The following is a 12,654-nucleotide window of genomic DNA, read 5'->3' on the forward strand; positions in this document are numbered from 1 at the left end:
AAAAAAAAAAATTCCAGTTCCTCTGAAATTATACTATACAATTTATACTAGCTTCTTCTCTGAGTACAAATAGATACTCTAAGAGATCTGGTATACTCCAACTGGTACCTAGAGCTCTTTATAACTAGGAACAAGAAATTTCTGCATTTGATCTTTTTTGGGTTCCTTGAAAGAGATTATGCTTTGCCTTTAATTTCTGATGCTACAGAAAATGAAACTACAAATATTTCTAGGAATAACTGTCACAGCACAGTAATGAAAGCATTTGATACAATCATTGCAGAGATGTAACAAAAATTAGCTAATACAAGGTTATAATTTTTTTATTTCAGTAAGTTTTAACCTCACTTTAACCACTAGAGGGCTACCTTGTCATCTGCTTTCTGATGCCTTTGTTGTTGTTGTTTGCCGACGAGTCGGCCACTCAAATTTTAGAAACACAAACCAGTATGGTTTAAAATAGCTATGACTATTCTGCAATACCTCTCATTTCAATACTTAAAATAAATAATTATCAACTCATTTATTCACAAAACTTTGTCGGCAGGAAAATGTACTAATATGCTCATGGTAGGAATAGTTCCCTCCTTAGTAGGCTGGACAACAAAAGTTAAGAGTGGGGTCTGAAATTTCAGTTCTCTCATACATAACTTTATATATATTAATGGACTTACGTTTTAAGTGTGCCAGATGTCATAAGTTCAGTCACCAAAACAATGCACTTTTTTCCTTTTACTGTAGATTCCCAAGAATCATAGAATCGAACAATATTGGGATGCTGAAGACCCTTTAACATTTCAGCTTCTTCTTTAAATCTCTGCCTCTCAGACTTCGTTAACTTTCGATCCTAAAGGCACAAACCAAAACAGAATCTGGTTTAAAAGGCTTAAACAACAGTCATGCAGTTAGATGTTAAACATTTACTAAAGTACAATGATCAATAATGTTGAAATAAAACAGGAATATTCATTATTAATAATAGTAATCAGCCTACCATCAGAACATAAGAAAAAGCTAAAATGTGTTTACATAAACTTAGGGTTATAAAGTCACATTTGAGATTATCTTAGTACCTTTAGTATTAATGTGTACCTGAGATACAGTCTCAATTTTTAAGGTGCAATTAACTTGCCACTTCCAAAATAAGCCACCTAATGCTAGAGATAATGAAATCTAGTATCATGGAATGAATATGGGTGTCTTTACAATGACTGTTGTGTGAAATAAATAATCTACGAAGTATGTTTTCATCAGATGTTTAAACTACTGGCACGTCATAGGTTAATTCACTTTTCATCTGAGATAAAGGGGATAAAGCACTTAATATGTTATTCTTCCCTTGACAGCACTGCATATACACTAAGTCTGAATTTTCTGTATATTAAAATAAAAACTATTTCCAGCTGGCATATGCTGCTAAAGGATGTAATCCATATTTTTATGAAATATTCTAGGCATTCAACAATACATTCATCACACATGTTTATTTAATGTTAAATAATTAAACATTACAGGTTCAAACCCACCAGCCACTCAGAAGGAAGACTGGGCTGTCTACTTCTGTAGAGTTACTGTTTGCTATGAGTTGGATCCAACTCGATGGCAGTGAGTTTGGTTTTTTTTTTTCTGTTTATGTGTCTAGATAGACTACCCTGCCCCTACTCCTGTTTTTGAAAAACAAGTACCTGAAGTTGGACATACCATTTCCACATGTGTTTATTATTAAATGTTATAATTTTATAAAATGATATTATAGAGCATGTATTCTTTAAAAGCTTGTTTCCCCCCCCCACTCCATATTATTTGAGATCACCCATTAAGGTATACAAGGAGACATTACAAGGTATTTTGTAATCCTGATTGGTTCATTATCTCACTATATCACAATGTCTACAATTTCCTACTGATGCATGTTCAGACCTGCCCCGCCCCCCTTTTTTTGAGAACCTCTGGCTTTGGTGGCTTAGTGCCTAAGTCATTTGACTGCTATCCAGAAGGCTGGTGGTTCAAACCCACCAGACACTCCTCAGAAAGAAGATTGGGCAATCTAATTCCATAGTGATATTGCCTTGGAATCCCAAGGAGGGGTTACTATGAGTCAGATCCTACTCGACGGCAATGTGTTTGGCTTTTGGTTATTATAATATTGCAACGGTGTCACAGTGTTAACCTCCTTGAGCTCATGTATAAAAATGTCTCCAGGGCACAGATTTTTAACCTGGGGTCCACAAACCCCTTTTAAATGAGTTTGTAAACTTGTATGAAAATAAATGAATCTTTTCTTCCCCCACTAACCTAACTGAGGGAGCTCTGGTGGTGCACTGCCTAAGGCATCTGACTGCTAACCAGAAGTCTGGTGGTTCAAACCCACCAGCCACTCCCCAGAAGGAAGGTTGGGCAATCTACTTCTGTAGTGATACTGCCTCGGAAACCCAAGGAGGGGTCGCTATGAGTCAGACCTGATTCGACAGCAGTCGGTTTAAACTAACTTCAATTATGAATGTACACATCTAGTAATAATTAGCAATGCCTGTGACTTGTCACCAATAAACCTCAAGATACCATTTACAGTCATTACTATGAAAATCAACTAGATCTGATTAGTATGCATTTGTAAAAAACCACATAAAATCACCCCCCAAAAAATATTTTGTAACTATTTTGATAGAATTGTTTTTATTACAGCCCTATGTATTTCGTTATAAGGGCTTAAAAAATATTCTAGACTTCACCAGAATACCAAAAGGTATCTGAGGAACAAAATTAATTATTAGCAACATCTACTATATTATAAAGTATTGTAGACTGGATTGTGTCCCCCAAAAAATGTTGAAATCCTAACCCCTCAATTTGTAAAATGTTTATGTTTAGAAATAGGCGTTTTTGTTATATTAATGAGGTTATGGAGTCCCCAGATAGAAAAATGGTTAAGCTCAAGACTATTAACGACAAGGCTGTTGGTTTGAACTCCCCCAGAGTCAACCCAAAAAAATGATCTGCTTCATAAAGGTCACAGCTTTGAAAACCCTACAGACAGTGCTACTCTGTACACATGGGGTTTGCCACTGAGCTGTAATTGACCAGATGGTAACTAGTAACAACAGATGAGGGTGGGGGTCTTAAATCTAATCACTTGTAAGTTATAAAAAGGAATATAGACACACAGACAAACACAAATGCCATGTGAAGACCTGTCTGCAGCAAAGGTATGCCAAGAATTGCAGGAGACACTACAAAGTAAGAGAAAAGCCTACAGAAAGAACTGATGCAGTCAAGCCCATTTTGGCTCAATTATGAGAAAATAAATTTATGTTCTCACTCACTCGTAATATTTCTGTTATGGAAGTACTATATAACTAAGATATATGGTTAGCAATAGAATTGCTGGTTCATAGCTTATAGGCATGTTCAATTTTCATAGATATTTAAAAATTACTTTTCTGTATCAATTTACCCTCCCACAAGAAATATATTGCTCCAATCATACCCTTCATTTCTTAATTTCAAATATTCTGGATCCTAACTATTTACTGGTTTTATGAATTACAAATCCTTTCTCATTCTGTGGTTTGTATTTTTCACTTTGTTTATGATGTCTTTTTGTTTACAGATGTATTTACTTCAATGTTGTTCAATTTATCTTTTCCTTCATGGTAAGTGGGTTTTGTGTCCTCGATAATCTTCCCAGATACTTAGGCCCTACTTTTCTTTTTAAAATGTTTGTTTTAATTGACCATATCTGGGAATTTATTTGGTAAGAAATTCTAGTGTCACTTTATAAACAGTCCATCTCTTTCTCACTTCTGTCATAAATCAAGTTTTCACATAAGTAGTTCTATTCTGTAGTCTATATGTAATCTCAATAGTCTATTCCTGCACTAATACCATACTTTCTTAATTACTATATGCTTTAAAATAATTCATAGCTGAAAAAATTATTTCCTACAACATTCTCCTCATCTTTAAAATTATCTCCTTGTCCTCAATGAAAAAGACTTCTATTTTTATAACGTATAAATTGTAGCATAAACCAGTTGCCTTGGAATTTCCTCTCTCAAGGTCTTGCTCCTTCTCCTTGTGGATTGTCACTGTAAGACTGCCCTTACTCAAAGTTCGACAATGCCCTTTTATCCCTTTGATTCCCAACCTGCAACTATCTACAAGTCACCTATTCTGTCCACTGAGACTCAGATCCAAGGCAGCAGAGCGATTGTCATCCCGAGTTCTCCTAAAAATTTTGTTTCCCAAAAAAGTTAACTAAAGGACGAGTCAAAGTATCTGGGGTTAGATGACTTTAGGAAGATACTACTTGTCATTTAGTTCTCATTTCTTGAAATTTTATCAGATCTTTATCAGATCAATCCTTTTTTCCCTTCACAGCAACTACTTATTTGTAAGTTTCTAATCTTTTAAACTTTTGGAAAACACACTTATACTTTGGAGGTTCAATTCAATAACATTTTTTTTGAGGTACTGGGAAATCTAATTCTGCCTACTGTTTGGATGCTGACATTGGTTCCAGGTGGTTTGTTTCTTCACGTGATTTGCAATACTGGATAATGAAGGTATCTTCCTACAACATTCTTTGTAATTAGTCTGTGAGAATCCTGTATAGCCTCAGTTGTAAATCTATCTCTTTGGTTAGCCTCTGAGTCTGTTGCTGCCTGCTGGCACACCAAGGAAATTACTAGTCTAAGTCACTGCTCCATGCAAACAGTTTATATTTGAATCTCATACAAATATGAAAAAACAAGCACTTGATAATGAATTCTGAGTGTAAAACTTCTTTCGGCTGACCTGGAGAAGTTTCCTTGTTTTTTTCAATCTCAGGGACTGAATTTTTCCAGTCTGTCCTTTCACTAAAAGTGTAGCACTTCAAGGTAACTGACTTTACTGGATCTCAATTCCAATATCAGCTTTGGCTTGAGATTTCATCTATCTTCAGATAGGTGGTAAAACCAAGCCTCTTAGTTAACAAGATTGGAAACTCTCCCAGAGAAGTTCAGGTATTGATGCATGCTTTTCCCATTCTGATTTTTAGTTTGTTCTTAGTTCTTAGACCTTGGAGATTATCCTTATATCTTTGCAAGCTTGGTTATGCATTTAAAAAGGATAAGTTGTTTTGCTGTTGTTCTTGTTATTTTAATAAAAAATTTTACCATCAGCAAATGAATGGATAAATAAAATGTGGTGCATACATAAAATAGCGTAATACGCAGTCATAAAGAGACATGAAGTTCTGGACCATGCTACAACAAGGATGAATCTTGAAAATGTTATCTGAGTGAAATATTAATCACAAAAGGACAAAATGTGTATGATCCTACTTCTATGAAACGAGCAAATGTATACAAACCAGTGCTTATTACTAATTATCAGGGATGGGTGGGAGAGGGAAAGGGGGAGTCTTTGCTTAGGGGCACTAAGATTCTGTTATAGGAGCTCTGGTAGTGTAGTGCTTAATGCATGTGACTATTAACCAGAACACTGGTGGTTCAAACCCACCAGCCACTCCTCGAAAGGAAGGTTGGGCAATCTACTTCCGCAGTGATACTGCCTCGAAAACCCAAGGAGGGGGTTGCTCTGAGTTGGCTCCAACTCAACGGCACATAACAATAACAAAATTCTGTTATGACCGAACATTTTGGAAATGGTTAGTGGTGATGGTTCTTTGTGATGAATGCAACAGATGTCCCTGAATTGTACATGGAAAAAATGGCAAATATTTTGTTTCATTTTTACTATAATAAAATATTTTTTTAAAATGTCAAAGTATCAGGTTTTCTATAGAGGGGCATTTTCAGTTTGTCTGGTTTTCCACTGCTGGCAGCAAAAGTTCCCAATGTATGTTTTGTTTTGTTTTTTTAAATCTTGTTTATTGTGCATTCTTAAAGTTATAATGACAGTGAAAAGAAAATTTTAGATCACTTGTTGACTCTCTTATACATTATTCAGTCTCATAGTTTTCCACTTTGTCCACATTATACCCAAAATATTGTAGATGAAACATAGAATCAAGAGTTAAATAAAGGCTTTATGCAAAGCTCATGCTCTGTTCTTTATACTACCCTAACATATTTTAAAAGTTTTGTAAAGCTTCTAAAAACAGTTTTGTTCTCAGAAGACTCATGCTGATATTTGTTAACTATGGATCACTGAAACAACCAAGTCCTTCACTAAGCTACAGTTAAGGGTAAAATAAGAAGAACCTGTATTATTTAAATATTACTAATTGTTAATCAAATTATCATGAAGGCAATGATAAAATCTTAGCATACTAAGTATCAAAAAAGATTTAAGACAGATTAGGCACTGCTGCTTTTTTAGTACATTCTCCCCCAGGTTATCAGGCTGGAGTATGTCCTGGGGGCTTGATACACTATTCCAACTGCAGCATTCATTACCTTCAGTATAAACTAGAATGATGCAAGCCAACCTACCCTATTCATTTCATTCATTCCTTTCCACCTACATTAAATTGTTTTCACAGGCTAAATGAACAAAACCAAGGGTCACTGTCACATGAGCTCCACAACACACACAGTTCCAGACTGCTGGAGAAAGGGGGGTGGGGAACCAGGGCAACAACAAACAATTGTTCATCTCAGTACCATCCAAGTAACAGTGCTCAGTAGATTATTTGTTGATTCAATTTCTTGTTGTGTATGAAAAACAATGCTAATATTTGGTACAATGGCCCTATAGCAATTTGTACATCTGCAGTTGCTTGCTTTTAAGAAGCTATTTTATTTTAAACATTCTCTAATAGGCATTTTCTCTCCCACGTATTTTGGTATCTTCTAAGGTGGCAATCTCCCATCCCTTCCTATTGCTTACTTCTCTATAATGTCCAAGAAACAAATTTTCCAAACCAATTGTGTGACTGAAGTGTGAGACTGGTTTTTATTAACTAAACTTGACATTTTCACTTTATTACATAACAAGTGTACCCAGAAAAAGTCTGACCTTAAGTCTTGTCAACATTTAAACTTCTGCAACATTTTATTTTTAGAAATATTCAAATTTTTTACTGCTAAATTAATACTACACATGGTGAGTTTACATATCAAAATATGTAGAGAAGTGTCTGGAACTCCTTGATTAAAATATTTTAGGTCAATATTTGAGTCCTCCCTCCTTATCACTTTCTGCACCACAATGATTTAGCAAAGACTTTTAGCATCTTTCAAAATTATACTAATTGCTGCCAGGTATTGGGATATAGAAATGTAAATTTGTTTTCAAGCAAAGAAACACTGAGTTCTAGTGCAGATGGGTTTCAGTTACTGTTTATAGAAGAAACTTATTAAAGAATTATTCTGCATTAAGAAAGTAATCATATAAATAATTTTTTAAGTCTAGCATATTTATCTCTGGTAAAGCCTAAATAATCTAATAGCAATTTAATTATGGAGAAAGTATTTTTATAGACTTTATAAATTCAGGTAATTTTTATTCTTCTTGATAATTTTAGAATAATTAGAGATTGAAGGCCTGCTGAAAAATCGGAAAAAACTAATAGGGGCAAAATAATGATTCTATGCAAAAACGTTTAGCTACCAACAACAAAAAAGTGTCTTTTAAGGTGCTTTGAAATAAAATATGAAAATTAAACCTGAACTTTATGTGGCCAAATCAGCAGGTTAAACTCTTCCTGCAGATATTTTTATGACCTTCTAATTTGGTGCCCTTACAGACAGAACTGTATTATTCCATACAGAAGAGAGTTTACATCAGTTAGTTTTTCATGAAAACAAATGGTAACTTCTTAGGAGAGCATTTTAAACATGGCATCTTGTCTTTTGCTTCTCCGTGGAATCTTCTAAATATTATTTTGAAATAGTATCTAATTCAGAAAGTCAAAGGTCATCAAAAATTTTTTTAAAAAAGAACCTGGTGGTTCCTAACTGATTTCTGTCCCACTAGTGCCTTCTTCCAAATCTGGCTCATCTTTATTTGTACTTTTATTTAATTACAAAAAGGTTTTCTGCTTCAAAGCAGCAAGAAAAAAAGAATTCATTTACACGAAAAAGGCAAGAATGCTTTCTCAATAGGTTCTATTCATTAAACATTCTCCACTTACTCACCTAATTTGGGCCACAACTAAAGTAAACTGAGTGCCTGAAAGATTCTCCCCAAGCCTCACTTATGGGAGACATGAAAACCTCAACAGAATCCCAAAATATATCAAAATTAGCATATATAAAAAGCTTTAGGTTAATGTTAAAAATGTAGCAGATGCTTACAATATCTGAAATAAATTTAATCCTACTAAAAAATGGCAACTATTTTACTAAATAATGTATAATATGCAAATGTACATCAAAACTCAGAACAATACCTAGCCATTCATAAATTCAGAAACTCTTTCACTGAAAAAGAATTAATTTGAATGTGAAGGCAAGTGACCGACAGGGCTAAACTTCAACTATTATATATAAGATCTTACTTTAAAAAAAAAAAAAAAGAGAGAGAGAGAGAGAGAAAAGGATTGAAGGGAAGTTGAATGTGGATAGGGATAAAGATGGAGAAATTCATGTTCATTATATGACAGAAATTTTACACTTCGGGACAGAGACAAAGTCACTCTTCAACAGATATGGAAACAAAGTTTCTTAAGTTTTTAGAATAGTATAATGAGGAATGGCCTAAAGGAGACCAACAAAACAGCTGGAAAATTCAAATAGAGTTAATGACAGTGAAACTGAGCAGTCACCATCTAAGAATTTGCCACCACAGGAAAGCAAATATGGTAGATAGCACATATCACAAAGATAGTGTAAGTACCTCATGGGGGGGATGCACAGAGCCTGAAAGCTAAAACTGCTTTATTTTGTTCAGAAAGAAATCAAGAAAATAATATCCAGTATATAAAAGCACAATGAATTTGCAGAAACAAAATTTAGTTTAAAACGCTACGAGAGAGAGAGAGAGACAGAGAAGAAAAAAGGGAGGAGGAATCTAAAGAAAATATGTGCATTCATATTAACTTTAAATTATTTTAAATATCACCTTTTCTTGTAAGACTCTTTCCCTGTTAACTCAAACTTAACATCTCTTTTCTTCCACATCCCCTTATCAGGAAAGGAGTAAATATTTTAACTTCACAGAGACCGAAAGCACAGAAAGCAATATTTGACCAACCAAAAAAAAAAAAAAAAGTGTGTCCGATTTCTACACAAATGAATCTGCCATAGTGGAGGTCTATACTCAGCATAAAACACATTATATCCTCATGCCTACAAGGTCTGACCATTTTAAGATATTATATTAATTCTAAAATTCAAATTAATATTTCAAATGTCTAAATGGCATTTCCACTTGGCTATCTTATGACCAAAGGCTCAATGTATTTCCATCCTGAAAAGTTCAGTCTACCAATTGGCTTATCCATTTCTATTTCTGTTAGTTCTCCCAAACAATCAACTTGGGGGCTTTTCTAATCCTTATTCGCACTGTTGCAAACTAGTGAGAAGGTACAACTACCTCATATCCAAACAACTATTGCCTAATTATCTTTTTCCTGTTTTAATCCAACCTTTAGATGCAAGATGTTCCCCTAAAACCCTATTTTTATCATGGCAATTCCTCTGCTCAAAAATAGTAATGTGGAACCAATCAATTCTGTCCAATTAAAAAGAATCTTCCAAGAATACTTGTTAAACAAGGATTCTAGCAAAGTGCCCCAGGCCCAGTGAATCAATCTCCAGGGAAAGGGGCTTCTTATGACCATCAAGGTTGGAAAACATTGCTCAAGGGATCTCTATTACATCAAATCCAAATTCTCAAATGTCACGCTGTCTCTTCCTTCGTATACCTATTTCTGAGGTGACTTACAGAAAGAAACACTGCCCAGTCCTGCACTATCCTCACAATCTTTGCTACACTTGAACCCCATCACTGCAGCCATTGTGTCGATTCCTCTCGTTGAAGTCCTCCCCTTTTTCACTGACCATGTACTTTACCAAGAATGACATCCTTCTCCAGGAAATGGTCCCTTCTGACAACATGACCAAAGTAAGTGAGACGAGATCTGCCTATTATCACTTCCAAGGAACATTCCAGCTGTACTTCCTTCCTCAGGACAGTTTTGTTAGTTCTTCTGGCAGTCCATGGTATTTTCAGTATTCTTTTCAAAACCACAACTCAAAGGCATCAGCTCTTCCTTGGTCTTCTTTATCCAGTGCCCTTTTTCACACACGTATGAGGTGACTGAAAATAACACTGCTTGAGTGAGGTGCACCTTAGCCTTCAAAGTGACGTTATTTGTTCCTCAGCACTTTAAAGAGGTCTTCTGCAGCAGATTCGCCCAGTGCAATACGCTGTCTGATTTCTTGACGTCTGCTTCCGTTGGTCTTGATTGTGGAAACAAGTAATATGAAACCTTTGACAACCTCAAACTCCTCTCCATTTATTGTGATGCTGCTGACTGGCCCACTTTTGAGGATTTTCATTTTATGTTGAGGTGTAATTCATACTGAAGACTGTAGTCTTTAATTTTCATCAGTAAGTGCTTCAAGTCATCTTTACTTTCAGCAAGTAAGGTTATCATATTGCAGGTTGTTAATGAGTCTTCCTCTAATCCTGATGCCGTGTTCCTCTACATATAGTCCAGCTTCTCAGATTATGTGCTGAATAAATGTGGTGAAAGGATACAACCCTGACGTACTCCCTTCTTGATTTTAAACCATGCAGTATCCCATTGTTCTGTTCAAATGACAGCTGCCTGGTCTATGTACAATTTCCTCATGAGCACAATTAAGCGTTCTGAAATTCCCATTCTCTGCCATGGTGTCCACAATTTGTTATGATCTATATAGTCAAATGCCTTTGTATGGTCAATAAAACACAAATAAACACCTTTCTGGTATTCTTTGCTTTCAGCCAAGTTCCAACTGACATCAGCAATGATATCCCTTGTTCTATGTCCTCTCTGCATCCAGCCTGAATTTCTGGAAGTATCCCTGTCAATATACTGCTGCAACCATTTTTGAATTATCATCATCAAAATTTTACACGTGTGTGATATTAATGAGGTTACTGGGTAATTTCCACATTCTGTTGGATCACTTTTCTTTGGAATGGGTGCAAATATTGATCTCTTACAGTCAGTTGACCACCAGGTAGCTCTATTCCAAATTTCTGGGCATAAACAAGTCAGTGCCTACAGTGCTGCCTCCATCTGTTGAAACGTCTCAACTGGTATTGCGTCAATTCCTGGAGCCTTGTTTTTTTTCCCAATTCCTTCAATGCAGCTTCAATTTCTTGCTTCAATACCTTGGGTTCCTGATCATATGCCACCCCTTGAAACAGCTCAATGTCAACCAATTCTTTTTGGGATAGTAACACTCTGAATTCCTTCCATCTTCTTTTGATGCTAACTGCATCGTTCAGTATTATGTACAAACAATCCTCAATACTACAAGTCGAGGCTTGAATTTTTCTTCAGTTCTTTCAGCTTGAGAAATGCTGAGTGTGTGCTTCCTATTTGGTTTTCTAATTCCAGGTCTTTGCACATTTCATTTTATGTTTTACTCTATGTTCTCAAGCTACCCTGTGAAATCTGTTCAACTTTTTTATCTCGTCATTTCTTCCATTTACTTTAGCTACTTTTTATTCAAGAGCAAATTTCAGAGTCTCTCCTTACACCCATTCTGATCTTTTTTTTTTTTTCCCCCATTCCTGTCTTCTTAATGACCATTTGCTTTCTTTCTGTATGACGTTCTTCATGTCATACCACAACTCACCTTGTTTTTGGTCACTGGTGTTCTACGCATCAAATGTATTCTTCACACACCTATCAGTTTGTCATACTATGGTGGGTTGTGTGTCACAGTGAGGCTGGAGACTATGCCACTAGTATTGCAAATGCTAGCAGGGTCATCCATGGTGAACTGCTTTCGGCAGAGCTTCCAGGCAAAGACAAGAGTGGGTAAAAGGATAGAAACATCCACTTCTGAAAAAACTGGCCAGTGAAAACCTTATGAATAGCAGCAAAACACTGTCTGATATAGTACTGGAAGATGAGCCCCTCAGGTTGGGAGGCACTTATGACTGGGAAAGAGTTGCCTCCTCAAAGTAGAGTTGACCTTCATGACAAAGATGGAGTAAAGCATTCAGGACCTCCATTTGCTGATGGGGCATGATTCAAAATGCTAAGAAACAGCTGCATGCATACATCCATTAATAATGAAATGTACAAGGTATGAGTCTGGGAAAAGTAGTTGTCGTCAAAAACGATATGGAACACATAAAAATCGATATCCTAGGTATTAGTGAGCTGAAACAGACTGCTATGGGGCATTTTGAATCAGAAAATCAGATGGTCTGTTGTTGTTGTTGTTGCTAAGTGCCGTCAAGTCGTTTCCAACTCATAGCAACCCCATGCACAGCAGAATGAAACACTGCCCGATCCCACGCCAGCCCCACAATCCCAGCTATACTTGAGCCCATCATCGCAGCCACTGTGTCAATTCATCTCGTTGAAGGCCTCCTCCTCTTTCGTCAACCCTCCACCCTTCCAAGCATGACATCCTTCTCCAGGGAATGGTCCCTTCTTACAAGACCAAAATAGGTGAGACGAAGTCTGGCCATTCTTGCTTCCAAGGAGCATTCTGGCTGCACTTCCTCCAGGACAGACCTGTTAGTTCTTTT

The 12,654-nt window shown here is 36.0% G+C and overlaps 1 protein-coding gene across 1 annotated transcript in view; it reads right to left on the minus strand.

Annotated features, from left to right (window-relative positions):
• Positions 1 to 12,654, minus strand: part of WNK1 (WNK lysine deficient protein kinase 1) — a 206,208-nt gene that overhangs the window by 124,308 nt on the left and 69,246 nt on the right. Inside the window, 1 exon segment of the mRNA XM_007937044.2 lies at positions 675 to 847. Within this exon segment, the coding sequence (XP_007935235.2) occupies positions 675 to 847 (173 nt within the window).

Source organism: Orycteropus afer, unplaced genomic scaffold (assembly GCF_000298275.1).
Source record: "Orycteropus afer afer isolate SDZICR_OR568_19922 unplaced genomic scaffold, OryAfe1.0 scaffold00040, whole genome shotgun sequence".
Taxonomy (NCBI): Eukaryota; Metazoa; Chordata; class Mammalia; order Tubulidentata; family Orycteropodidae; genus Orycteropus; species Orycteropus afer.